Here is a 27,289-nt window from a genome sequence, read left to right as displayed (position 1 = left end):
TCTGTTAGATAGAATTTCTGTTTGTAATCGCAGTTTGAACTAGAAGCTGTCTGTGTCACCTTAACATTGAAGTTTAGATTTTAGCAGACTAAACTTTTACTAGTCTAGTGGAGCATAGTGCAGATCAAAGCCACTACATGTATTCTGTTTGTAAGCAATTCCTGGACTTAAATCTGTCCCCATTCAAAGATGGATGATAGGAAAAACCAGCACTGGAGCAATGAGAACATACAGCAGCTTTAGGAAGAAGAATGTTGCCTGAAGAAGGAACAGGATATCTCTGTGAATTGTTTTCTATAAGTAATTGATGACTGATTTAGTAAATAAATATTTGCTTGCATAAAGACAACACATAACCTTTATGAAGCAGAAGCCTGAACCCATGGAGAGAAGCAGTGTAAGGTGACAACAGAAACATGGAAGGGGAGTTGACTGAAAAAGCAGTCACAACAACTTCCAGTTTGGGCTAAATGGTAGATTAGGGATCCTGAATAACTTTTCCAGCTGGAAAGCTTGCTGGCTAAAAAACACACACAAAAGGGTTTTAAATGTACCACTGACTTGGCACTAAAGTAAGAAATTTTACAGATCTCAAAATGAAGTGAGAACAAGTGATCTGCTCAAACACTAAAGCCAGCTTTCACTTGTACCATTTTTGCTGAACTTGGGGGACACTGAGCTTTTGCCTTGAAAAACAAGTAACAGGAGGATAGGAGACAAGGCCTAGGACCTGTCTAAGGTGGGAAGATAAACAGCAGACACCTGTAAAAAGCTAGGATCTTGATATCTGGATCTCAGTGTAAGTGAAACAGGCAAATAAATCTCACCACACCAAAGAAAACTTGCCTGTTTCAACCTTGGTATGAGGTGGTGGAGGGGAAACAAATCTCTCCTAAGAATTTATAAACAATATAGAAAAATAGAGAACCAACTCAACTTTTTTTATGACACTAGTATAACCTTGATAGGAAAACCAGAACAGACATACATGGAAAATTACTCAAACCCACTCATGAATGCTCATACAAAAATATCATAATACTAGCAAATTGAGTCCAACTGAGGGGGGTAATTATATCGTTCGTTCGTTCGTTCGGCAGCCGTCCGTCTCGAGAGACGATGGTGTAGCTTCTTAAGAGTCTATCTGCACCGCCGAGAATGGCTGTGCAGTCCGACTCGGGAGTGACACGGTATCTGTCTCCTCCCGTGTTGAATCGACATCTTGTGATGACGCTGGAGTGTCCTCTCCAGTGAAGCTGAAGCTACAGAGCCTGGGCAGGGTGATATGGAGGGTCTGCTGTTGCCCATGCAGCAGACCCCCCCTCTCTTCGCAGCTGAAGGGTCCAAGGGAAAGACGGAGTCAATACAGCTTGGCTTCAGGTGCGCCGCAGGAGTTGCCGGTGTTGACTACAACGTCAAACCGCCTTAGGGACTCCGGCTCCGGATTTTCTGTCAGGGTTTACTCCCTTAGCCTTTCCCCTGAAGAGGTATGCCGCAAGGCAGCGGAGGTTTTTTGGAGTCAGAGTTTTCCTTCTCTGATGTGCCCTGACTGGAAGATCGAACCAGCGACACTTAGCTCGCAGGCCGACGCTCAATCCACTGAGCCAAACCAGCCAGGGGTAATTATATATATATTATATATACAGATATATTAATATATAATATTTTATATATACACACACATCTATATCATGACTAAATGGTTTCATTTAATACAAAATCAATTCACTTAACACACCCCATTAACATAGTTCTGAACCTATGATTATCTGTCATTAAAACTCTCTGATCACTTCAGTAGCTACAGAAAAAGGGTCCATTTATAAAAATACTTAGCGAACTGTTACAGAATGGAAATTTACTAACCTGAGAAAAGAAAGCTTAAAAAAAAACTAAAAACCTTAGCAAGCAAACACCATATTGATGGAGAAATGTAGAGTATTTTTTAAAAGATTTTAATTATGTATTTTTACAGGAGGGGGAGGGAGGAAGAAAAAGGGAGGAAGAGAAACATCGATTGGTTGGTTATCTCCCATTTGCACCCAACCAGGGTGTGCTCTGGCTGGGAATCAAACCAGCTAACCTTTCACTTTGCAGGATGACGCCCAACCAACTGAGCCACACTGTTCAGGGCGCAAGTATTTTTTAAAGGATATGGAGCAAGATAAGGATACCCTGAATTACTGCTGTTACTTGGGATTATTAGAAGCCTTAGATTTTACAGTGATACAAGAAATAAATAAACGGTATAAGGATCGGAAAGAAAAAAAAGAACAGAGGCTGTCAATTGTAAATGTTGTGTTTTTTTCTATAAAGAAAAAATTACAATAGAAAAAATAATTTAGCAATATTGTCAAACATAAGATTATAATAGAAAAGGCGGTTGCCTTCTCCACACCAGCAAGAAATAGTTAGAAAATATAAAACAGAGAAAGAGTTCTGATCAATGTGGGTTGGTTGGACATCATCCCACAAGGTGAAAGGTCACTGGTTCGATTCCCACTCAGAGCACATGGCTGGGTTACAGGTTTGGTCGCTGCCTAGGGTACATAGGAGAGGCAGCCAATCAGTGTTTCTATATCACATCCCTCTTTTTCTCCCTCCCTTCCCCTCTCTAAAAATAAAATCTTAAAAAGAAAAAAGTATTACCATTTATAATAACAATGGAAATCATAGATTATAATTTAGGAATATGTTTACTCTAAATGGAGAGAGGAGGATGGTGTTCATGGACAGAAAAGTTAAGATAAAATATCAGTTTTCCCCACATTAATCTATAAATTCAAGACATTTCCAATTGAAATCTCAACAGGATTTTCTCAGAGAAACTGGCTAGTTCTAACATTATTTGCTGAGACTCCTGAAGAAGAGTAGTAAGGTACAATGGGGCTTGTCCTAGAAGATACAAGACTTACGTTGAAGTGGTATTGATTGTGACAGTGATGTATGATTAGTGAAAGAGTAGTGTTTAGAAATCACACCATGTTTATATTGAAACTCAATTTATGACAGAGCAGGCACTGATAGTTACAACAGAAGGAAAAAAGGACCATTATATAAACAGTGCTGGAACAATCAGTTAACCATAAGAAAAATAAATGAAGTTGGATACTTACTGCATATCATACCCAAAATCATTTTTGTGAGGATTAAAGACAAATTCAGCAAAAATATAATTATTTTTGAAGACAATATAGGAGAACATCTTCACGACTTAAAAGTAGGGGGAGATTTGTTAAATAAGACACCAGTGGATGAGGAGGAGGATATTACATACTCTAAAATGTGGCTGACAAGGGCTCTGGGTAGAGCACCCTTCCTTAGAAGGGGCAGTGGTCATGGGTGAGTCTTTTCAAGTTTTTGACAAATACTACATTCCCAACTGAACAAATTTTAAATAACAAACTTGTGGGGGAAATATCCTTTTTAATAATTACAAAATAAGATTTTTAAATATAACACTTTGGGAAAGCATTAAAGAATAGTGTCACAAGAAAGTTCCTTCCTTGCCCTGACTGGTGTGGCTTTTGCTTGGGTGTCTTCCCACAAAGCAAAAGGTTGCCAGTTTGATTCCTGGTCATGGCACATGCCTGGCTTGCGAGTTCAGTCCCAAGTCAGGGTGAGTATGACAGGCAACAGACTGATGTTTCTCTCCCTCTCTTCCCCTCTCTCTAAAAATAAATGAAATCTTAAATAAAAAAAAAAAGTTCCTTTAATTCAGTGATCTCACTCCTGGAAGTTTACTTTCTTAAGCACAAGTGAAAAATGTATATGAACAAATTCACTTGGTACCTTAATAGCAAAAAAAAAAAAACCAATAAGGAACACAAATGTTTAAAATTGTTTATTAAGAAAATTAGCTTGAAATGATTTAATGTGTAGTCAGTAAAAGTGTTATTTTTTAAAACTGTAGAAATATTTGAAGTATTTTTACATGTGCCAAATGGTTCTGGGTACTTTGGCTGTAGCATCTTTGCCACAAGCATTTCGTTTAGTAATTAATTGGATATAAGGCAGTTTTTCATAAAAAAAGTGGTAACTGGTTGACAGATTAGGGTTTTTTGTTTGATTCCATTTCTCCATTGATGAATCAATCAACCATAGTAAAGATAAAATAACTGGTTAACAGTTTTACTTGGTTGTCAGTTTGGTTTCATTTCTCCATTGACAAATTTCTTGCAGTTACTCCCCATTTTTATATTACATATAAATCTTAGCTAGCCCTCAAATGGTTGTACAGGGACAAGTAGACACAGTGGTGGTCTTAAAATAGTCAGCATGTCTTTCAGATGACAGTGATTTGCCCCAACAGTTGGTTTCTTTATTTGAAACACACTACATTGGGAGGAGAGAGAGGCTGAGATCTCTTTTGAGGTCGCAAAGTTGAACCCACATTTCCCATAGGTCAAATCCACAATAAAAAATCACTGATTTGCACAGTATTGCCATGAGCTACACATGTTTTAAATAGTTTTTAAATATTTGTTATTTACATTTTCTTGTTTTATGATGTCTTATGTTTTAATGTCTTTTGATGTGATTCTTTTATAGCCAATTAGTTATGCATCAAAAATGTCTGAGGTGAAGATGTTTATGGCAATGCTTACACCAAAAATACCTAGCTGTGGTGGTGGTTTTGTGGCAGATATGTAAAAGTATGAATGAAAAGGGATGGAAGGTTATCAACAAGTTATAAATAAATACGATAAATAATTATGATGTTAGCTTGGTAGGCTATAGCAGGAAAGTTTTTCACCATTGTCTTGTAGAATGTATTTTTATTTTTTAAGTACTTAGCACAGACACCCTGGCTGGTTTGGCTCAGTGGATTGAGCGTCGGCCTGCTAGCTAAGTGTCGCTGGTTCGATCTTCCAGTCGGGGCACATCAGAGAAGGAAAACTCTGACTCCAAAAAACCTCCGCTGCCTTGCGGCATACCTCTTCAGGGGAAAGGCTAAGGGAGTAAACCCCGACAGAAAATCCGGAGCTGGAGTCCCTAAGGCGGTTTGACGTTGTAGTCAACACCGGCAACTCCTGCGGCGCACCTGAAGCCAAGCTGTATTGACTCCGTCTTTCCCTTGGACCCTTCAGCTGCGAAGAGAGGGGGGGTCTGCTGCATGGGCAACAGCAGACCCTCCATATCACCCTGCCCAGGCTCTGTAGCTTCAGCTTCACTGGAGAGGACACTCCAGCGTCATCGCAAGATGTCGATTCAACACGGGAGGAGACAGATACCGTGTCACTCCCGAGTCGGACTGCATAGCCATTCTCGGCGGTGCAGATAGACTCTTAAGAAGCTACACCATCGTCTCTCAAGACGGATGGCTGTCGACTTAGCACAGTAGTCCCTCTCTATATTGCAGTTCACTTATCACGACCTCACTGTATCACAGCATTTTAAAAAATATATTTAATTACTTATCATTGATTTTTCGCTATATCGCGGGATTTTGCGGTACTGTATACGTATGTTGTTAAAGTTACATAGGTTTAAAAGTGTAGAATATGTTTAAGAACATACGTAGTGTTTAGGCCTAGAACGGTAATACCCACGATGAGTGAGAGAATACTGTATACAATTGTTATAGAAGGCCTCAAAAAGGAAGGTTTTAAAAGATTTTTGTATTTGCTTTTATGATTTTAGGAAAACAGTGGTATGTCCTATCATTGATGTGATCAGTGATGATACTTTTGAGTACATGGCAGGTTCTGATATGACCTATGGTGGATTCAACTGGAAGCTCAATTTTCGCTGGTATCCTGTTCCCCAAAGAGAAATGGACAGAAGGAAAGGTGATCGGACTCTTCCTGTCAGGTAATTAATTTGTGAAACATTTTCTCTAGTGTTATTGGCAGGTGATCATGAAACTTTGGAAGGATTATAAGTACATTTTGAGAGACATGAAGCATGTGGGTACCATATGGGTAGTTAAGAGCCATCTTTCACATATATCATTAAAGACAGATTTTCCCCCTGATCAATTAATAAGATTAGAATTTTTTGTTTATATAAATCCAGCACATGTGAGAAATGATGACATACATGTTTTTTCATTCTTATATGAATAACATCGTGCAAATTTGTAGTCAGATTTGTGCCTTAATTCAGTTAAGGATAATACTGAATTTGAATCAAACTACCCCTTAATTAATTGTGTTAATATACTAAAATATTACTTAAAATTGGGTCCTTGAATCAAAATATAAGATTGTATATCCAGACTTGTATCATCTGGATGATAGTTACTGACTGGTAAGGTTAAAAGAGCTTGTTTTAAATATAAAGATACCTAGAATCAACAAATGTATTTAAAAATTTCATTAGTGTATTTCTGAATTTTCCTTTGTTCTACATTTGGTCATATATAAAGATTTTTTTCCAGAAAGGGATAAATATCTTCCTGCTATTAAGAGTTTTTAAACTGAGACTGAGCTTTCTGAACCATCCTAGGATTTATTCCAGTTGCATTAGCCTGCTGCTTCTGTAGTGATTGGGAGTCCCTCCAGAGCCAGGCTTTTTTAGCTTTCTCCTATCCTGGGCTTCTCAGATCTGCCTTCCTTTGAAATCAAGTCCAGTTCTGGCAAAGTACAAGAGAGGTTTCAATAATTATACCCTCTTCCCCCTTAGCCAGCTTGAGTTCTTAAGTAGTAAAGGGGTTTTCCCACTCTTGCTGACAGGTCAAATCACCACCAAAGCCAAGGGTTCCTAAACATTTCGTAAATGATGGACTTCTTTGAAAAGTCTGATAAAAGCTATGTCTCATGGACATGGACAACGGGGAGGGATATGATTGCGGGGGAGGGGGTGGGTTGGGTGGGGGAGAGAAATGGGGGAAAATGGGACAACTGTAATTGAAACCCCCCCCCAATAAATAAATGAATAAATAAATAAATAAATAAAATTAAATTAAAAAAAAAAAAGGCTATGTCTCCTCTAAGGAGGGCTGTACACATGTGCAAACAGAAGATATAGCATATGTATAACTGTAGGAAATTTTGAGAAACCCCAAAACCCAGGTCAAGAAATCCCTGTACTAAATGATAACTCTAGGTGTTGACCTATTTCTTTTGACTCCAACGATATTAAACTTTCTCTTTTTTTTCCTCTTCTAAAATCAAAATAGGTCTTTACTTTGTGGAAGCAACCATTTCTACTGGAAAAGCAAATGGGCCATTAGGGCATGGGATGGGAACATTTTAGAGCTACAGAGGAGACCCAGTTCATCTTAAAATATAGTCTCTGTAGTGTCTTCTTCCCTGGAACTTAATTTTTTCCTCCCAGAGTCTGTTTTTCCTTCACACTCATTCTTCAGAGAAATCAAATGTTTGCTATTTATTTAGTTAAACCTCCTTCATTATCATTTCTCTGCTTAATTCCACCTATTCCCACAGCTCTGAATTCAAGGGCTATGTGTTGATGAATTGGGCTCCTCTTCTGCAGAGGAGATACCATACTTGGTTCAGGATGATGATCCCCTTAGAATAGCAATTTTCAACCTTTTTCATCTCATGGCACACATGAACTAATTAATAAAATTCTGCAGCACATCAAAAAATACATTTTTTTGCAAATCTTGACAAAAATAGGTATAGTTTTGATTCATTCATACCAGATGACTATTGTATTGGCTGTCTTTTTTTTTAATTTGACAATCTAAGGGAAAAGGGGTCAGTGCCCCTGACTAAATAGTCAGGTATTACATGTTTTAAAAATTCTTGTGGCATACCGGTGTACCTCTTGCAGTTGAAAATCACTGCCTTAGAAGTATATGTAGTGTTTTTTCTTCAGTACTCCATCTCCTTCTTTCCTTAAAGGTTCCTATTAGGTATAGAGAAAGGGCCACACTGTTTTCCATCCTATTTAATCTTATGTCTTTGAAGTATTTGCCACCCTTTACAACCTGGTGTGTTAGGGTGGCTAACATGAATCTAATTGGTTAATGTAGCTGCTTTTATAGTTGTTAGGAATGGAGCAGGTACACTCTTACATGGAGATGAGTTTCAGGGTGGATGCTCATTCAGGACCTGAGGACCATGAAAGCTACAAAGACAGGAAGAGCTCTTGGGACTGGAGAGAATGATGTCCAGGAAGAAGCTGTGACAGCATGGCCAGGGTGCAGGTCATGTCTGAAAACCAATTAACATAATATCAAAGCCCCTAAGGGTTGTGACAGTTTTTAAAATGTGTGAGAATAAGTATTTATTCTGTAGTTAGCAGGTATAACATGACTTTTAAAAACAAAAACTGATTGTAAATTTTAAATTGTTACAATTAACAGTATAGTATTATGATTGAATTTCAGAACACCTACAATGGCAGGAGGCCTTTTTTCAATAGACAGAGATTACTTTCAGGAAATTGGAACATATGATGCTGGAATGGATATTTGGGGAGGAGAAAACCTAGAAATTTCCTTTAGGGTAAGTTCCCTTTGAAAAAAGTAATCTTCTTTTTAACCTCTGATATGGATATGCTTTAATTATTCATGTTATTCTCTAAATTTAAAAAAAAAATTTAGTATGCGTTTAACCAGAATTCAGAACTTCCAGTCCATCATAAAAATTGGCAATACTGTTAAGGGTTCATTATAAATTGTTTTAAGCAAATAATTTAGTTATCTTAATAGTCTACCAATAAAACTTATACAAGATTTCCTATTTGTTTTTAATTTGTTATTTTCAAGGAAGTAATTCAAGCTCTAAAAACAATCAACATATTATTTAAATGACATTGTGTATTCCTGAAAATAATTTGTAGACATATAGCTTATAGTGGAAACCACAGTGACCTGCACTGGAATCTAAACCAGCTAGCTCATTTTATTCCTAGTAGATGTCTTTGCCTTCTTATAAAAGGAGAGGTTTAGACTCTAGGTCATTTTGAATCTCCTATCCAGCTTTATCGTTTTAAGATTATGGGAAAATACTGAATATTTAACCAAATCAAAACTTTTCAAAATATGTTTTAATTATAAGCAGTTAGATTTTTAAGGAAAAATGCATTTTGAAAGGAGCACAAGGATCATTTCATTAATTAAGGATGTGAAGCCATACTTGATCTGTCTTTTATCCCCTTTCTGTTTTTATGCTTACAAGGGCAGCAAAGTGTGCTTTACTGTCTCACTGAGCAACTCGTGAGAGATCCAGTGTAGAGTCCTAATTTCAATTTAATGTACAGGCTATGACACAGGTTTGAAGGAGGAACAGACAGGACTCTAGCTGAATACTCCATAGTCAAACGTTTTGGGTTTTTTTTTTTACCATGAACCATATTAATAAATACATTATTCATTATACATACACAACACACAAAACAAACATTTCATGAAACAGTATGTCTTTGTTAGCAAGTACTGGTACAATTCATCAAATTTGAATTTATGATCCTTTTACGAGTCATGGTCTGCAGTTAGGAAAATACTGCTTCTAGACCTTATATCTTTTTTTGTACTTAGCCTTTAACCTATGTTTTTTTAAATTTAACCTTCAACCTCTGGCTTAATCAGAACCAAAAATTAGAGAAAGGTTTGCTCCTGAAGAAGCACTGGTTCTGTGACCATATAACAGGAGCTCTAGCATATGCCCTTGTTTCTGTGAAATTCCAACTGTGATGGGAACAATTTGTTTTTAAACTATCAGTGTTTAAAACTCATCTTCTTTATTGTTGTTCTCAGATTTGGCAGTGTGGAGGAACTTTGGAGATTGTTACTTGCTCACATGTTGGACATGTGTTTCGGAAAGCTACACCTTACACATTTCCAGGAGGCACAGGACAGATTATTAATAAAAATAACAGACGACTTGCAGAAGTGTGGATGGATGAATTCAAGAATTTCTTCTATATAATTTCCCCAGGTTAGCATTATTTTGCATTAGAAATGCAAGACTTAATTTTCTTGTTCCTGATCCTAATGCCTTCTGAGGAGATGTAAGAAGAGGAAGAAAGAAGCTTTGAGCAGAGGTGAAACAGTTACCTATATCATAAGTAATTGTAAGAAATAAATGAAATGACATATACTATAAAAAGCACTTAGCAGAATGCCTGATATAATGCATTATTATCAAAAATAATAAATCATCCAGATTGGCATTGTAGAAATTACTGTTAGTCCAGGTGTTGTGTGTGTATGTGTGTTAACCTAACCAAAACATTTAACATTGATATGAAAGGGCTGAGTAACTCAAGGCTGGTTCAGACCCCTGAAACATGCCTCAAGGGACTTCTCTCTGGGAACTTTTCTCTGCTCTTTTAGAGTTTTGTGGGAATAGCTGTTCCATCAGTTGTAAATCTGAGTTACAGTGTTACCATTCCCTCTTCATTTTTTAATTACCATAAGACTGTCAAGTGTGAGAGAAACCTGACTAGAAACAATTGTTCTGTTTAATTTGTTTAATAATTGGGCGATATAAATCTTTTGTTTTTGCCTTAACATATTAAAGTTCTCTGATCCCTTATAATATATTATTAGCATGTATATTATTATCACATAAATTTAATTTTTCTTTGAAAAACATATGCTAATATATTTTCTTGTTTTATACTTTCGGAAGTGGATTTATGGTATATCACTTGTATAGTCACACATCACCAAAATGGTACCACTTTTCCCATTCCTCTGGCTTAGATGTAATACATAAATAGAAATTTGTTACCCAATAGAACATTAATAATTCACGCATTTTCTTTTAACAGGTGTTACGAAGGTAGATTATGGAGATATAGCATCAAGAGTTGGTCTAAGACACAAACTCCAATGCAAACCTTTCTCCTGGTACCTAGAGAATATTTATCCTGATTCTCAGATTCCACGTCACTATTTCTCTTTGGGAGAGGTAAAAAAAACAACAACTTTATTCGGTGTGCTTATTACATTCCCATTTATATATCAAAATCAATAGAGGTTAAACTTCCAACAAGGGAGTCCCTTCATTTTAAAATTACATAACCACAAGTGTAGGAAAATTCTTGTTAGTTGACACAGTCTGCCTCATAGCTTGAAACCTTGTTAGATTTTTATCACGTTATATTTTCTTAAAATAGAATGCTCTACCTCTTTCATAGTTGGACTCGTTACAATATTTTAGTATCTTCCATAGACTTATTTTAACAAACAGACTCATTTAGTTGAAACTGTATACTCCTAAAGCTAATTTCCTAGTGTCCTAATGACCTGACAAGGAAACTTGCAAGACCATTTATAATTAATTATATTTTTAGCACTCTTTTTTTTTTTTTTTTCCTTTGTGAGTTCTAAATCTCAGTTTGGGCCAGGAGGTTGGAAAGAACATTGGTAAGCATGTTTGTTTCTGATGATGCCTTTAGTTATTGCTCTTAGAATTTGGCCACCAATTTTCTTGAAACCTAAAATAATATGGTTATTAATGCTTATAATTAGTTAACACAGTTGTGCTTTGGAGCTTGGCTTTTGTATCTTTATGGGTGCCCATGGTAGAAGGTAGAGAGAAACTTGTCTTCTTACTGTCTAGTTTAATTACCAGGATGGTCACAAGAAACTATTTTTTGTGCTTTAGTCCACAGTATTCCTAGACTGTCAGTAGCCACCCATTCTACCTCCCGGCCCAAACTGTGCTCTGTTGTATCGGGGATCCAGATAGGTCCCTCTCTTTAGCCCAGGTGTCTGATCAAGTCAAGGATTATGTCGTTTCCTAGAGTTGCCATCGTAAAGTACCACAAACTGAGTGCCTTACACAATAGAAATTTATTGTCTCGCAGTTCTGAAGACTGGAAATCTGAGATCAAGGTACAGGCAGGTTTGGTTCCTTCTGAGATCTGTGAGGAAGAACTCTTCTCTGCCTCTCCCTAGCTTCTGGTGGTTTGCTGATGTTCTAGTGTCTCTGTCTTCACCTTCATATGGCATTCTCCTGTGTGCACAGCTGCCTCCATATTTTCCCTCTTTACAAGGACATATGAATTAGGGCCCACCCTAATGACCTTCTTTTAACTTGATTACCTCTATAAAGACCTTTTCTCCAAATAATGGCACATTCTGAAGTACCAGGGGTTCGGATGTCAGCATATGAATTTTAAGGGGACACAGTTCAACCTATAACAATGACTGAATTATGTGGACCTGGGTTACAATTTTAGAAAACCCCGGTTCACTTCTGGCTCGTGTATGTTTCTTAGGTCTGGTTCTTCAGGGCTTTTGAGTAATTGCATGGAAGGATGTGTAGCTCCTCAACCTGAAAGTTTTCCCTTTCTGAGGTTTTGAAGATAGTACTTTACCCTCCCACCTTATTGAGTTGAGAGACAAGTTGTATTTTTTGCAAATCTTCCATCTAGCAGGAATTTATCTCTTAAGTACCAGGAGATTGTCTTAAGATTTTGTTTTGCCTTTCCAGTTCCAGCTTCCTGCCCATTAAGGACGCAGATGTCCCATGAAGCAAAAGGCCTTGCATTTGGGGCTCCTCTAGTTTTAATTTGTCCTGCCAGCCTCACATAACCAAAACACTACTATGCTCTTTCCCCAGGAAAAGGCACATTTGGGCTATGCCCTGTCCTCAGCATGTACCATTAGCAATGCCCTTGCAGAGGAAGACAACTGGTGATTACCAGCATTCATCCAGCGCAGGCTTTTCCGTTTCTGAAATTATAGTTCACCTGGTCCTAATTGTTTCCATAGCCTCAATAATAGGACTTTTGTATTTTAACTGCTTTCCTCCCTAGATGTTGGAGCAGAAATGTTGTGCTGCTGTGTCCCACTGACAAATAGTGTTTCTCCTTCTCTTTTTTACTTCAGTTTAACACCCCGAATCAATGGGCCATAAAGATTCTAGGTCTTCTCTCTTCATAATCTTCTAACTCCCCAGGGTCCCTCTTTTTGTTAGGTCAAGGCAGTAATTCTCACAACCCAGTAGTGGCTTATAAATAACTAGCTGCTTATGACCACTATTTTTTTTAATAGTCCAGAGAATTATATATGAAAATACATTGCTTATAGAAAAGAATTTTGTTTTACTGGATCAATCTGCGATTCATTGTAAGTCTTTATAAGCTTTTAATTACGAAATTAACTTTCAAAAAACACATGACCCCAAACAGGAAAAGAAATCCAACCTAGGGAGAAAAGGAAGTGGAGATCATGAGTGGACATGTCTTGGAAAAACTTTGTTATAAAAAAAAAAGCATAGAAATGGGAGTTAGCTGGAGGGGCATGTGGGGTTAAAGAAGGATTTTTTGTTAATTTTTGCTAGGATGAAACTGTGTACTAATTCAAATTACCCAAAAAAGAAAATGTGAATGTGCTAAAATCAAGCTACAGATTGCTGGAGTCATGCAGGAGTCAGATGGGAGGTAGTGGTGGGCAGGGAAGAAGGAGGTTCTCGCCCACTGTTACAGGGAGAGGTCAGGCAGTGGGACTAGGGCAGGGCAATGGTAGATTTGGGGGTAGAAGCCGGCAGTTAGTGGTGGAAGTGCGAGGAAGTTCTCTGACTACTTCTGTTTCCTCAGATGAAAGTGAAGAGATGGTGTTGGTGAAGAGGGGAGGCTGTAAATTAGAAACATAGGACATGGGAAAGCAAGTGATCATAGAGGGAGCCGGATGGTGGTGTGTTTGTTAGAGGGAAACCATTCCACCTGGTTGTGTTTCTCCTGCACCAGGGCAAGCAGACTCCTGCACGCATCCTCAGTAGTTACTGAGGCTACTTCAGGGCTTCAAATTCCCTACCTCTGAACTTTGCTATGCTTTAAGGAATCTACCCTCAAACAAGTGAGGGGGTATGCAGAGCTTTTCTTGCCTCTCTAATGAGCATCTGTTGCCTTTGCTGTAGCCTCGTTCCAGCTGAGAAAGACTCCGGAAAGGTGATGTGCCCTGGGAAGATTTGTAGCAGTTGCTCCTATAACTTGCCTTTAGAATAGAGAATGAAAAGGTGTTTTTATCCTTTGAACTAACCCAATTTTGGACAACACCTAGTCATTGTTAGCTGGGCCGGAATATAGGTGTATTAGTATTACAAAGAGCTGCTTGTCTAACCCATAGTAGATGATTGCCAAGGCAAACTTGCCTTTTACCTGCTTCTTGCCACATCTTGCCAGCTGGCTTTCTGTATAAGGAACAGATTTAACCCTCTGTTTCCTACTTGCTCTTAAATAAGCAGCTGGTCTTAAGCTTGTATGCCCTTATAGCAGGCCACACTATCCAGATGAAAGCCCTGATTTCTGGGGCTCAGTTGTTCTGAAGACCGAGATCATAGCTCTACCTGTGTGAACCTTCCTTCACTAGAGACTGGAAGTTAGAGTTTCAAGGATCTTCTGTCATACTTCAAGGGTCAAGGGAAGCCTGAAATCATAGGATTTTAGAGTGGAAAGGGAAATTAAAAGATACAGGTTTAGTCTCTGGTTTCACTGAGCCTAACTCTCATAAGGTCCTGTAGGACCTGGAACTGAATAAATGTGTTTCATTGTAATATCTAATAGTTGTTAATCTAGGAGATGAATATTCAAAAAATACAAAACAAAACACAGAAAGCAAATAATACAGACCTTTGATGGTTTAGCCAGTCTTATGGAATGACTAGTTGCTTCTCCAGGCAGATCTGATAATGCTAAGATTTGGTGAGTGTGACTACATGTCAGTCTGAATACTTTACAAATATGAACTCTTTTTATCCTCACATTAACACTGTGAGATGAACATGCTATTATCCCCACTTCATAGTAAGTATATTGAGGCATAAGTAAATGGTTTAAACAACCTGGCTCAGGTAAAGCCACAAAATGAAGAGAGGATTTGAACACGGGCAGTCTGACTCAAGAGCTTGTGCTCTTATTAACCACCAATAACCATACTCTTTCTCATATCTCATGGCAATGAGTAAAAACAGTGACTGCAGATTCCATTTTACTAGATTCCAAAAATCCTTTAACCGCTTACGTTGCCCACCCTCATGGAGATACCAAGATTCTGGGGGAGACTGCAGCAGAAATTAAGGAACTTAACCCCTTAATTCCTTGCCTATTCCCTGAGAATGAGTGCATTCAATTATTTTAGCTCCTAAGGTCAAAAAAATGATATTTTAGTGGTAGTTGTGTACACATAAGTTGCTATTTCAGAAGGAGCTAAAGAGTTGCTGGATCTGTTGGTAAGGAAGGGAAACTTGACAGTTATTGTGGGCCTACTATGTGTCAGTTTCTGCTAGGCCTCATTGAGAGATCTCAGCAAGCCTGAGATGGTTACCCCTGTTTTATAAATGAGAAGGTTCTTACAGCAACATTTTCCATTTACTGTGTAAAGAATGCTAAGTCTGATGCCCCTCAAGGCTGCTCAATTAGGAAGGCGAGGGAGGAGGGAGTGGATATTGTGGCCCAAATGTTTGGGAAATTATGTTTTTTATATCTTTCTTTACTACCAGTCCCCACCCCCACCAAGAGGCACAGCATCTAAAAGGGTTCGAGAAGTCCTTCAGTAAAGAAACCTGGGTAAATTTTTTTAACCTAGTATTTCCCAAACATATTTGATCACAAAACCCCCTTTTAATGGCACACGTAACCACACCTAGCCAGACACTGTTGTCCAGATTGTAGTTTTGGGAATCACTGTCTTAGAATACCAGCCCGCCAAGGTCTCATAGCTAATAATTGTAGAATTGGGAGTGAGGCTCAGGCCTGCCTGTCCTCAAACCCACTCTCACTCCTACCCATCTGCCTTCAGACACCTTGGAAGTGCGGCTATTTCCCCAACCACCATAGTTCAGATATTACTGTGATTCAAGTAGAAAACTTCCTACTCTGACAACTCCTCACCCTCTGGCTGACTCACTGTTAGTTGTACGTGTTATCTATCGTGTTTTTGGTTTGGCTCAGCTCATTGGCAATTCTGGTTGTGTAAGTAAAAATGTGATATTCAGTCACAAAGAAATCCTATAAAAAGGACCATTAGTCTACAAACGTTCCTCTTTGAAATCATTTAGATCCCCTAGGACAGCTTCTAGTTCCAGAAAGTACTAACCAAACTTAGGCACTTCCACATGCCTTTCACAGAGTGCCAAGTGTGTGAGAATGGCTACGTTAGCAGGTTTGTGCACTGCTTCTCATCATCAGCAAGGAGCCCTCAGAAGGTGGAAGACTCTTCTGTGTCAGCCTCCAGTCCTGCACATCCAGAGTGGTAGCCAGGAGCCACATGTGGCTATTTAAATTAATTAAAAATAAAATTCACATTCAGTTCTTCAGTCACGCTAGCCACATGTGGCTAGTGGCTACCATATTGGATGGCACAGATATATAAAACATTTCCATCATCATAGAAAATTCCATTGAACAGTTCTGGAGACATTGACACAACAGTCAGTACAGGAGGTTTTCCATCTATCTTGCCATCATTCCACAAATTTCTCCCTGCCCAGGTCCTAAAGTGGAGGTATTCATATTTGCTTGTCAAAACCAGTGTTTTAAAAAGTCATAACCTGTGTAGACCCTCCAAAATCATCTTTACTCTCAAATAATTTAGAATATGTACATCCTAAAACAACTTTTGTAGGGATGTATTATATCAAATTACCAAACCATCCTGTCAGTAGTTATTTTCCTGCTCCATTAAGAACACCAGGATCACACTTATATTCAGAAGTATCTATTCCAATGAGGAAACGCTCCCTCCCCTTCTCTTTCCATATGAAATCTGTCTTTTAGTTTAAGGATCTTTAATAATTTAGGATTTCAGTTGGTATTAGACATCCTGATAATCACCAAGTACTATGTTACCAAACAAGGGAACTTCTCTCGTTTCTTTTTCCAAGATAGTCATCTAGATATAATTTGGAATGCAAATAAACTAGAAGGAATTTATAGTGTAATAAAACTACTGAGCATTCTTTGCCAGTGTACACTCTTTATATGGGAGAACCCAGAAGCTAGCCCATCTTTTCCTCACATTGTACTTCAAAATACTCTGACCTGTCAGTAGGTTCTCACTTTTCTTTTTTAGAAACCCAACAAAAGAGACTTTTGATGAGAACATCCTTACATTAACCAGTCTTAAATTCTTTCCTGCCTTTACATTTAATGTCATTTCGTATTTTCCAAGTGCTATTTTTTTTCAATGACTTTTAAGTGTCAGATGTTGGATAACAAAACTCTAGTACCTATTTGCCTCCCAATGTAAACATTGGAGCAAGTGTATGTCACCACCTTTTCTACCTTCCATGCCTTACTACAAAGCTGATAATTGGTTACATAGCCTTAAAGCTATATGAAATTACAGTTTTGAACATTGCATTCAATATCCCTAGAAAATATGTTTGTTCCTAATTTTTTCCTTCTCCAAAGATTTTTCAAAGTTAACTCCTACCAGACCTATTACCTGGTATTCTAAAGGACAGAACTGTTCCCACAACTCATCCTCTAGTCATTCTAGTTTTTCACATCCTCAAGAAATCATTTTATACACCCCACAGGTGAAGTGATCCACACGTATTCCCACCAGGAGGAGGATATTTTCTGAAAACTGTCTTCTCTAACTATCCAGTGTGTGGTAAAGCCAGCCTGGAGAGCAGATATCCCCTTCAGCTACTAAGATACTACATACTTGTGGGGCCAAACAGAGCCCTCTCTGCCTTCTAGTGGTACAGCCACCCAGGGACCAAAGTGGGAATAGCTGCCCTCTTACAGAAGTTCCTGCTTCATCTCAAAGGTGTGGGCGCATCACTCCAGTACTCCCCTGCATTTTAAAGGAGTGCTTTCAGGTCCCATTAGAGGCCCACAGACAAGTCCCTGATCGCCATCTAAACTGGGCCTCCCTGACCACATCTTGCTGATCAAGATTTACATCACTCTTAAGAATTGGCAGAAAGAATTGGTTTCCAATCCTTGAAGAAACTATACTTTTAATGCTTTATAATCAGTAGTGACCCCAAGGAGTAGGGACTTAGATCTCTCATGTCAGAAAACAACCCTGAATTATTCATAGGAAAGTTGTAAGGATGGTATAAGCTATGAATAGAACAATACCTAGCACAGAGTGAGAGTAATTTATTCACTATAGTTAGCAACATAAATTGTGGAAACAAAATAACCAATGTTGATTCATTATAAGATGGAGAGTAATAGGAAACCCTATTACATTTGGGGTTTGGAGAATTGTATTAATTATGAATTTAGTAAAAGATAATCAATTATTAAGCCAAAAGGCCATTCCATATGAAAGAAAAGCCAAGGATATCAGATCTTCTCTAATCTTTTCTATGTCATTTATTACCTTTCTTCAGCAACCTTTACATCTGTATTTGAAAGGAAAAAAATTAGAAAAAGGAATGGAGAGTTTATCATTTTTTCTCAAAAGTATAAGTAAATAATCTGAACTGAATTCTTTTTCACATAAGGTAGCCATGATCATCAAGTATTGATTGATTACCCAGTGGAGTGCAGAAAGATATGTTTTATGCAAATTTGTATCTAATTATAACACCTTTTATAACATCTGTTTATGAGGTAATAGCTTTCTGAAATAAAATACTGGATTAAAAAAAATAACATGAATTACATTGTATAAGAATTCCTGGATACTGGTATGATGTGTTAGACCCAGAAAAGAAAGGACCCTGAGATTTCCACTTTAAATAATTGGACAAATAGTGGGATTATTAACAAAAATAGAATATCAGGAGAGGAGGGGAATATTTTTGGAGGATTGATAATGAGGTTTGTTTTAGATAACAATTCTCAAGGTCAGGGGTGGAATGACGGGCATTTAAAAATATTGGGATGAGGAAGTATTAGCATTATACAGTTGAAAAATCGTGTATTGCATGAACTGAATTTGAGGATGATGGAATAGCAAGATGGAGGTGACTAGCAATGAGGTGGCGATTCAGGTTGATTACTACTATGTGCTAGACTCTGAATTAGGTAAGTGGATGCACTGTCTTACCTAACCTCAACAAAGAGTCAACAGTATCTCCCAGTTACTGTTAGGAAATTGATCTCAGGTTTGGGTAATTTGGATTTAAACCCATGTCTCGCTTATGCAAAAACTCCAGTTCCTATTCCTGACAGCCTGTTAATAGTATAGTTTTTTACTCCTATGTCTTTGTGTCTTTATAAGAAAAAAAATGCATATGGGCTTGTTAGTGCCTTCTAAGATACTAGGATTAATATGTAGACTGTACATTTGTTTATAAAAATAAATGGCTTATTTGTAGTTTCAACCTTCCCTCCATTTTATCGACTACACAAAATGAGTTAAGATTTCTTTTTCTATCTACATGATGTGACAGATGTAGTTTGTCACACCATCCCCTTTGGCTTAGCTGCTAACAGTACCATCCATGGAAACAGATTTAGAACTTTCAAACGTTAGTTTACAATATGCTTTTCAACTGCAATAATTCAGAGGAAACAAAATATCAAGGGACATTGCTTAAAATATTCTTAATTTTGATGACTGATTTAAATTCCTTTTATGTAATTGACAAGTATCTAACAAAAGAGTGGAGTTTGCATCACACTGTGCTTAGGCTCCCAGTTAAGCCAGGCTCCAAACTCCGATTAGAAAATACCCACCTTGTGTCACTTAAGAAGTCATCAGAGCAGTGAAAGTAAAACCCCTTAATGCTGTGGTTAACAGCATCCACAGGGAGTTGTGAAATTGCTTTAAATTGTTAGGTAAAATAGGTTTTTGAACCAAATACAAAACTTAGAAGAAGCTGGAAAAAATAAAAGAATTTCAAGGATTTCTCCCTGAAACACAAAAATTTATATAATATAAAGAGCAGGACCTTTCTAGACCACAGAATTTTAGATAGCCAGACAGTGCACTTTCCCCCAACTCAGAGCCCTTAGCTTGTCAAGCATCTGAAGTTGTTTTATAGTGGAAATTCAGATTGATTTTAATGTATGTGTATCTGTATGTCTCTCTAGTTAACTTCTTTAACTCTTGATGTATTCATTATTCATTGTCCCATAGATACGAAATGTGGAAACAAATCAGTGTCTGGATAACATGGCTAGAAAAGAGAATGAAAAAGTTGGAATTTTTAACTGTCATGGTATGGGAGGTAATCAGGTGAGTATTTTAGTAAAGCTTTAAAAGGGATAATTTTCAGATTTTCTGTCCTTATTATATTCAGAAATATTTCCCTACCTTTAAAGAGAAAATAATAAAAACCTTTATGAGAAGGAAGCCTTCAATCTAATGATTATTTTTAAATGAAACATTTGTAAAAAGCTCCTTGTGAGAACTATATATTGCTGTGCATGAGATTTATTTTGCCTTTTTTAGTCTTAACAGATGACAGTCCTTGATAGTACACTCAGTGTATGGAGAGAAGTTTTTTCTTTCGTGTAAAATTAGTGGTAGCTTTTCTGAGTCCGTTATTTTCTATTACAGTAACAAAGTTCAAAATTGTGTATCTTGAATTACTTGTTTTTTCCCTTCCAGTTTATTGGGCACATAAAACACTGATTTTACAAAGCTTTTATGTGTGTACTTTTGTTTTTTAGGTTTTCTCTTACACTGCCAACAAAGAAATCAGAACAGATGACCTTTGTTTGGATGTCTCCAAACTTAATGGCCCAGTCACAATGCTCAAATGCCATCACCTAAAAGGCAACCAGCTTTGGGAGTATGATCCCATGGTAAGCTATTCCTTTACATGTAGGATAAAACATATAAAATTTACATGTGGTTTGGGTATATTTGTAGTCTTTTGCACTAAAAAAAATGAATTTGGGGGGAGTTTGAATACAGATGAAATTTTTCTTATATTCTGAAAACTGACAGATGGGTAAAACAGTATGAGTCAAATAAGCTTGTTTTAATCTCTCCAATAATTAAATTAGTTTTGCATCTAGTCCCTGGGTCCTTGTCACTAAGTAGTCACTGTTCCCTCTGTTCTCAAGCTCTACAGTCTTGCATAGAAGAAATGGAGCAATAGTGGGATTTTTAATGACTAAGTGAAACATTTAGGTGAAGGGTGAGCTTCTATTAATGAAATCCTCTGGCTCATAATATTTCAGTGATTATATATAATAAAAATTTTTGTATTTATTTTTGCTTTCCTTTGGAGTTTCTCCCTCTCCCCACGAGTGTTGTACTCACTCACGTAGAAGTACTTCAAAGGTAGTAGTTCAAAGCATCTTCAGTAAACCTCTTTCCCTTACCTTGTATCCCAACTTGTATTTTTGCCCTCTATTTCTGGAACCAGCACCAGCATCTTCAAGATGCCTTTCTCTGGTTCTTTTGCAGCTTACGAGCACTAGTGTTCTTAATATAAGGAAAGACTTTGCTTCCTACTTTACTTTCTACATGCCATCCTGCTTTTCTCCTGCATTGTTTGATAACAAGTGAATGGCCAGCACTTGAGCCTCTGCTTCTGCAACCCTGGCTCCTGTATTAGCCTGATTCTACAGAAACAGCTCCTGGATGCAAAGCCAGGAGCATCCCCACCTCTTTTTTTCTTAACTTCTCAGAGCATTTACTGTTGCTGAGCTGATATTTTACATTCTCTTATTCCATTGGCTTTAGATGCACTACTGTTTAGTTTCTTCTCTTAGCTTTCTCTCTGTTTGTTTTGTCTGCTTGGCTCACTCTGCTTTTTCATTCTATCTCTTAAATGGAGATGTCCAAAGTTAGGACTTTGGCCATCTTTTCCTACCTATATATTGTGTCATATACAAACCCTGGTCTCTTTTAATCATCAATCTGCTGTCTCCTGAACTTACCCTGTACTTTCCCACTTTACGTTTAAGATCATACAGTTCCCACCCCTGCCAGTGTGGCTCAGTTGGTTGGGCAGTGTTCTGCAAACCGAAATGTCACCGATTGATTCAATTCCAGGTCAGGGCAAATGCCTGGGTTGCAGGTTTGGCCCCGGTAGGGGCATGTATGGAAGGCAATTAGTTGATGTTTCTCTCTTTCTCTCTCCCTCTCCCTTCCCCTCACTAAAAAAATAAATAAAATTTTTTTAAAAATTAAGATCATACAGTTTCCCCTACCTAACAAATCCTACACATTTTTGACGGGCCCATCTTTGACATCATTTCCATGAATCTCAGCCAGAAATTGGTTCTCTGTCCTAATTTATAATTGTCTCTGACTCTAATGTTGTGCTTCTTTGTAGTTTGTTTTTTGTTTTTTTAAATCTACCAGTCTTTTCTCCATTCTAGATTGTTAGATCCTAGAGGGCAAACACAATGCTTTATCATTCCTGGGTTAACCTTCACCACATCAAACTATAGTAAAAATAATATTAAATATAGCAATAGCTAAGTTAAAATAACCATTGGAAATGGCCTGAATATTCTGTCCCTGAGTTTTCCATGGTACGTGCTACTGCCCTTTCGGGAATAGCTACCACACGTACTGTAGGGTGTAGAGTCTCTGACTCCAGACAGTAAATGCAAGTGGCATCCCACAGTCATTGTGACAACCAAAATACTTTAAGACAGAGACCTACAAAGTCTACCATAGCTGTTATTCCAAAAGTAAATGATTAGCCATGGCTGGTGTGGCTCAGTGGATTGAGTTCACCAGCCTGTGACCTGATTCCCAGTCACAGGGCAAATGCCTAGGTTGCAGGCCAGGTCCCCAGTTGGGGGCATGCATGAGGCAACTGATCCATGTTTCTCTCCCTTTCTCCCTCCCTTCCCCTCTCTCTGAAAATAATATATATATTATATATATATATATATATGTATACACACACACACACACACACTTTTTATTTTTTTTAATGATTAGAAATTGAGGAGGTAGAGGTGGTTTAGGGTATTTAGAAAGAACCAGTTATGAGTATGAGTATAAAGTTTGAATACTTCTGGAGCACTTTGCAAAGTGATTTTCCTTAGATAAAATTCTAGTATTGCAGGCTGGGTTCTCCCAGAAGCAGACTTTGATAGAAAACTAGTGTTCAGGGTGTTTATTATAAGTTCCCATTGGATTAACATTGTGAAAAGGAAAGGGGACAGACAGAATTAGGCAGAGGGAGGAGTCAAGCTGCAATGCAGGTCCCACAGCCTGAGCCGCCTGCATAGGGAGCTTCGTAAAGGACTATCAGAATTGTCCTGCCTCTATCAGTCGAAAACATGGCAATCTGGAAGAATAAAATACTTACATCAGTAATCTATAATCTAAACTTGAAATCATGAAATCTTATATTTCAAAGGAACTCTAGAAATAAAATCCACAACTTTGTTTTATGCCTGTAAATGTTGAAGCCCAGAATGGAAATTCATTCCTCAAGGTCACAGAGCATATAAATAGTGTAAGCAGATCTCAGGCAGACCTGGGATTCTTGATCCAGGATTCTTTACACAAAGTTTGATTACATTTTCGTATGCTTATATCTTTGTCTTGTTTATATTATATGTTGCATAGAGTTTATGACACCAAGCTCTTTTATTTTGACTAATTGTAGCTGGCCATTCTGGGATAAAAATATAGATTTTGACCCAGTTACATCTAGAGATTTGGGGCAAGAGGTGACAAATTATTTTTCTAGGTTGCAGGTGGACTTGTCGTCGGCAGCCGTCCGTCTCGAGAGAGATGATGGTGTAGCTTCTTAAGAGTCTATCTGCACCGCCGAGAATGGCTGTGCAGTCCGACTCAGGAGTGACACGGTATCTGTCTCCTCCCGTGTTAAATCGACATCTTGCGATGACGCTGGAGTGTCCTCTCCAGTGAAGCTGAAGCTACAGAGCCTGGGCAGGGTGATATGGAGGGTCTGCTGTTGCCCATGGACTTGTTTGCAATGATAATTATAGTTTTTACCCTGCTCTTCAAGGTTACCATTAGCTATGTCATTTGTTTGTCCAGTTGCCTTTTCTGTGTGGAAGCGAGTCAGTACTGATCAGGTCTGCTGCTGAGTACAGCAATGACAGTTCCCACAGTGCCACGAGCCACAGGGCTCTTCACCAGAGTCCAGGTCTCCAAAAGGGAAGTTAGCCTCGTAAAATTGTGGGGATTCTCTTTAATTTTGAGCAAATAAGTGTGGAGCAATACCTCTGTCTTTGCTAGGAGTTTATCTTAATGAATCTAAATCAGTGAAATATTTTTAGAAATTAGGATGAGGAAGGACCAATTCCTCAACTGTGAATTTTTGTTGTGTGTAGTTTTTACTAATACTGACAGCGGGAAAGTGGGACAACTGTAATAGAAAAAAAGCAATAAGTTAATTTAAAAAATAATACAATGGGCCTGATAAAGGTTGAGGCTCAGAGAAGCTTTTCGGGGCCTTCTGGAATGTCTGAAGGTTTTTGTGTTACACATAACTAAAGGCCTTGGCAGCAAGCAGTGTTCATGGGGACCTTTGGCTCTCTGTCCTGCCAGATTATGTTCATGGCTGGTTGGAATATTGCTAGGATACAGAGTTTTGCAATAGTGCCATTTATTGAGAACTTACTCTGAGCTAGGAGGCATCACTTTCTGTACATTACCTTAATCCTTCCTCATAACAATTTATTTTATTTATTTGTTTTTAGAGAGGGGAAGGGAAGGAGAAAGGGAGAGAAACATCGATTAGTTGCCTCTTGCACACCCCCAACTGGAGACTGTCTGGAAACGAGTCATGTGCTCTCATCGGGAATCAAACCAGTGACCTTTTGGTTTGCTGGACGACACCCAGCTCACTGAGCCACACCAGTCAGGGCTCCTCCTAACAATTTTAATTATTTATGTCTCTATTTTATGGATAAGGAACCTGGGGCTCAGAGAGGCTTTTGCTCAGAGCATATACAGTCATGTGCCACATAACGTTCCCATCAACAACAGACCAAATATGCAGTGGTCTTATTAGATCATAATGGAGCTGGAAAATTCCTATTGCCTAATGACAGAGCCGTCGCAGCACAAGACTCACCTGTTTGTGGTGACACTGGTGTAAACAAACCTGGTGTGCTGCCAAGTGACGTAAAAGTACAGCACATACAATTACAGTGTATAGTACTTGATAATGATGATAAATGACTGTTAACTGGTTTATGTATTTACTGTACTTTGTTATTTTTAGAGTCTACTCTTCTACCTACAAACGAAGTTTGCTGTAAAGCTGTGGGCTGTGTTAAGCTGGCAGCAGCATCATACCGCTCATGTTCACTGCGTCTTTTTCTTGTTTGCATCATTTTCTCTTGAGCTTGATTTAATCTCATGTTGTTTTGTGCAGTAACATGCTGTGCAGGCTTGTAGCCTAGGAGCAGTAGGCAGCTCAGGTGTGTAGTAGGCTGTACCACCTACCTTTGTGTAAGTGCACTCCATGATGTTCGCACAATGATGATAAGCCTCAGGATGCATTTCGCAGACCGTACTTCCATCATTAGTGGTGCACGACTATAGTTGGCATGTGACAAATCTAGAATTTATTCTAGAAATGTCTGACTGCAAAGGCCTTTCTCTCAGCAAGTAAACTACAGAGCATCTGAATAAAAAACCACAGCCAGGCTGAACTCTCCTCCAGGTTCTATTCTTAATGTATTTATAAGAACTAACATACAGAATACTAAACCTAAAGTCAGTGTTAGTAGTAAACTATGACATCTGCAAATGTGTACTGCCTTTTGCCAGTTTCCACTTTGATCACAATATAGAATAAATAACTGAAAGCTAAAATAGTTACATTGTATACAACCATTAGGTTTTGTTTTTAGGTAAAGTATGCACCAACAAGGTCCTTATGAAAACGAAATGTTCTACATAAATGAATTACATTAAAATAGCCATAAGCAAAAAGTGAGATAAATGTGTATTAATAAACATATTTCACATTTCCTTGTAGATGTATACACTTACAGGATAATGCTTAATGACAAATTCTTTCACAGTTGCTTTGGTGTCCTGAACCTGACCAGGGTGCGGGTCAGTGTGTGTCTGTTAACTGTCATCTGTCCTGTCCTTTTAAAATTATCCTAAAAATCAACATGACAGTTTAGAATATAAACAGATAGACTGGAAGGTATATAGCTATATGTATTAGCCACTTATTAGGGGGAGCTCTGTAAATCTTGTGATTTTGAGTCTTCAAAAGGACCCGAATTTCTACGGACTTGAGGCATGGAATCACAGAGTTCATTTGAACAGCCTTATCATAGGGAAATGCAGCAATTTTGAGATACCTTTTTGAAAATAGGTTGAGGATCCTAAATTAGGAACTACTAATCCAGTCACATTTTTAAGAAACTGAAGCACAAAGTAGTATCTCACAGTTTATGGCAGAACTGGATTTAGAATTTAGGTCGTCATACCGTAAGTTCAGTGTAACCCACTGCGCCTCAGTGCCTTTCTCTTTCCCACAGAGCACTCAATACTGTCTTTACACAGACACCTTTTCTCCGTTGTTATTTAAATAACTCATATTATGAAAACAAAAAATCCCTTTCCTCCTGAGGAATTCAATAATTACCAAAAATGATGATTGAGATGTTTTTGTTTTGTTTTCCACTTTCACTCTAAGACTTTTTCTGTCATTTTCAGAAATTAACCCTGCAGCATGTCAACAGTAATCAGTGCCTGGATAAAGCTACGGAAGAGGACAGCCAGGTGCCCAGCATTAGAGACTGCAGTGGAAGCCGGTCACAGCAGTGGCTTCTTCGAAACGTCACCCTTCCAGAAATATTCTGAGACCAAATTTATACAAAAAAGAAAAATTAAGAAGAATTGACTGGGCTACCTCAGCACACATTTCTGCCACATTCTTAAGTAGCAAAAAAAGGAAAAGTGCTTCCTCCTGCAGGATGTAAGGTTTATCAGCCATTAAAACTTAGACTCACGGCTCACTAGCGGTGAACCAGCCTTCCTGCGCAAGGACAAGCAACTACAATGTAGCGAGACTGTGCACACTGATGTTTACAAGATTGAAAGAGACTTTCATTAAGAATCATTGTAAAGAATATTCAGACAATGAAACAGTCAACATAAAGTGCGTTCCAGAAAGCCGCACCTTTTCGGGTTTGCTTGCACATCAGCTGGACATGCTGTCATAATGAAGAGATTTCTAAGATTTTTTTCTGATTAGAACTGGTAGCCAGTATATTAAATATTGATATAAAGATATATGAAAAAAACTGGAACCAGATTCAGAATCATGAAAGCAACATTTTTACAATTAAAAACTATATAAAACAGGGTTTAAAGGAAATTAAAACAGAACTATGAGAAGTACAATTTGTTATAGTATAGTATCAAATTTCTATATAGATTTTATACCTCAGTGGGGAAAAATAACTGATTCCAACGACATTCATTTTATTTTCATCTGTGATAGTCATGGATGCTTTATTTCTCCTTGGGGTGCTGAAATTGAGCTAGGGGAAAAAGGATCTTTGAACGTAGTTTTAATTGCTTTCT

At 38.0% G+C, this 27,289-nt stretch overlaps 1 protein-coding gene across 2 annotated transcripts in view; it reads left to right on the top strand.

Moving 5' to 3' along the window:
* GALNT1 (polypeptide N-acetylgalactosaminyltransferase 1) overlaps positions 1 to 26,836 on the top strand; it is a 124,756-nt gene extending 97,920 nt beyond the window's left edge. For both annotated transcript variants that reach the window (XM_090285651.1, XM_090285650.1), the window contains 7 exons: positions 5,644 to 5,814; positions 8,303 to 8,420; positions 9,674 to 9,854; positions 10,693 to 10,832; positions 19,919 to 20,017; positions 20,455 to 20,589; positions 26,417 to 26,836. In XM_090285651.1, the coding sequence (XP_090141777.1) occupies positions 5,644 to 5,814; positions 8,303 to 8,420; positions 9,674 to 9,854; positions 10,693 to 10,832; positions 19,919 to 20,017; positions 20,455 to 20,589; positions 26,417 to 26,563 (991 nt within the window). In that variant the 3' untranslated portion in view covers positions 26,564 to 26,836. The remainder of the gene's footprint in view (positions 1 to 5,643; positions 5,815 to 8,302; positions 8,421 to 9,673; positions 9,855 to 10,692; positions 10,833 to 19,918; positions 20,018 to 20,454; positions 20,590 to 26,416) is intronic.
* The last annotated feature ends 453 nt before the right edge of the window (positions 26,837 to 27,289 follow it).

This window comes from Furipterus horrens, unplaced genomic scaffold, assembly GCF_987537825.1.
Source record: "Furipterus horrens unplaced genomic scaffold, mFurHor1.1.pri manual_scaffold_8, whole genome shotgun sequence".
NCBI classification, from domain to species: domain Eukaryota; kingdom Metazoa; phylum Chordata; class Mammalia; order Chiroptera; family Furipteridae; genus Furipterus; species Furipterus horrens.
The sequence above is the reverse complement of the archived record's forward strand: the minus strand, read 5'-3'. Positions and strand labels throughout refer to the sequence as shown.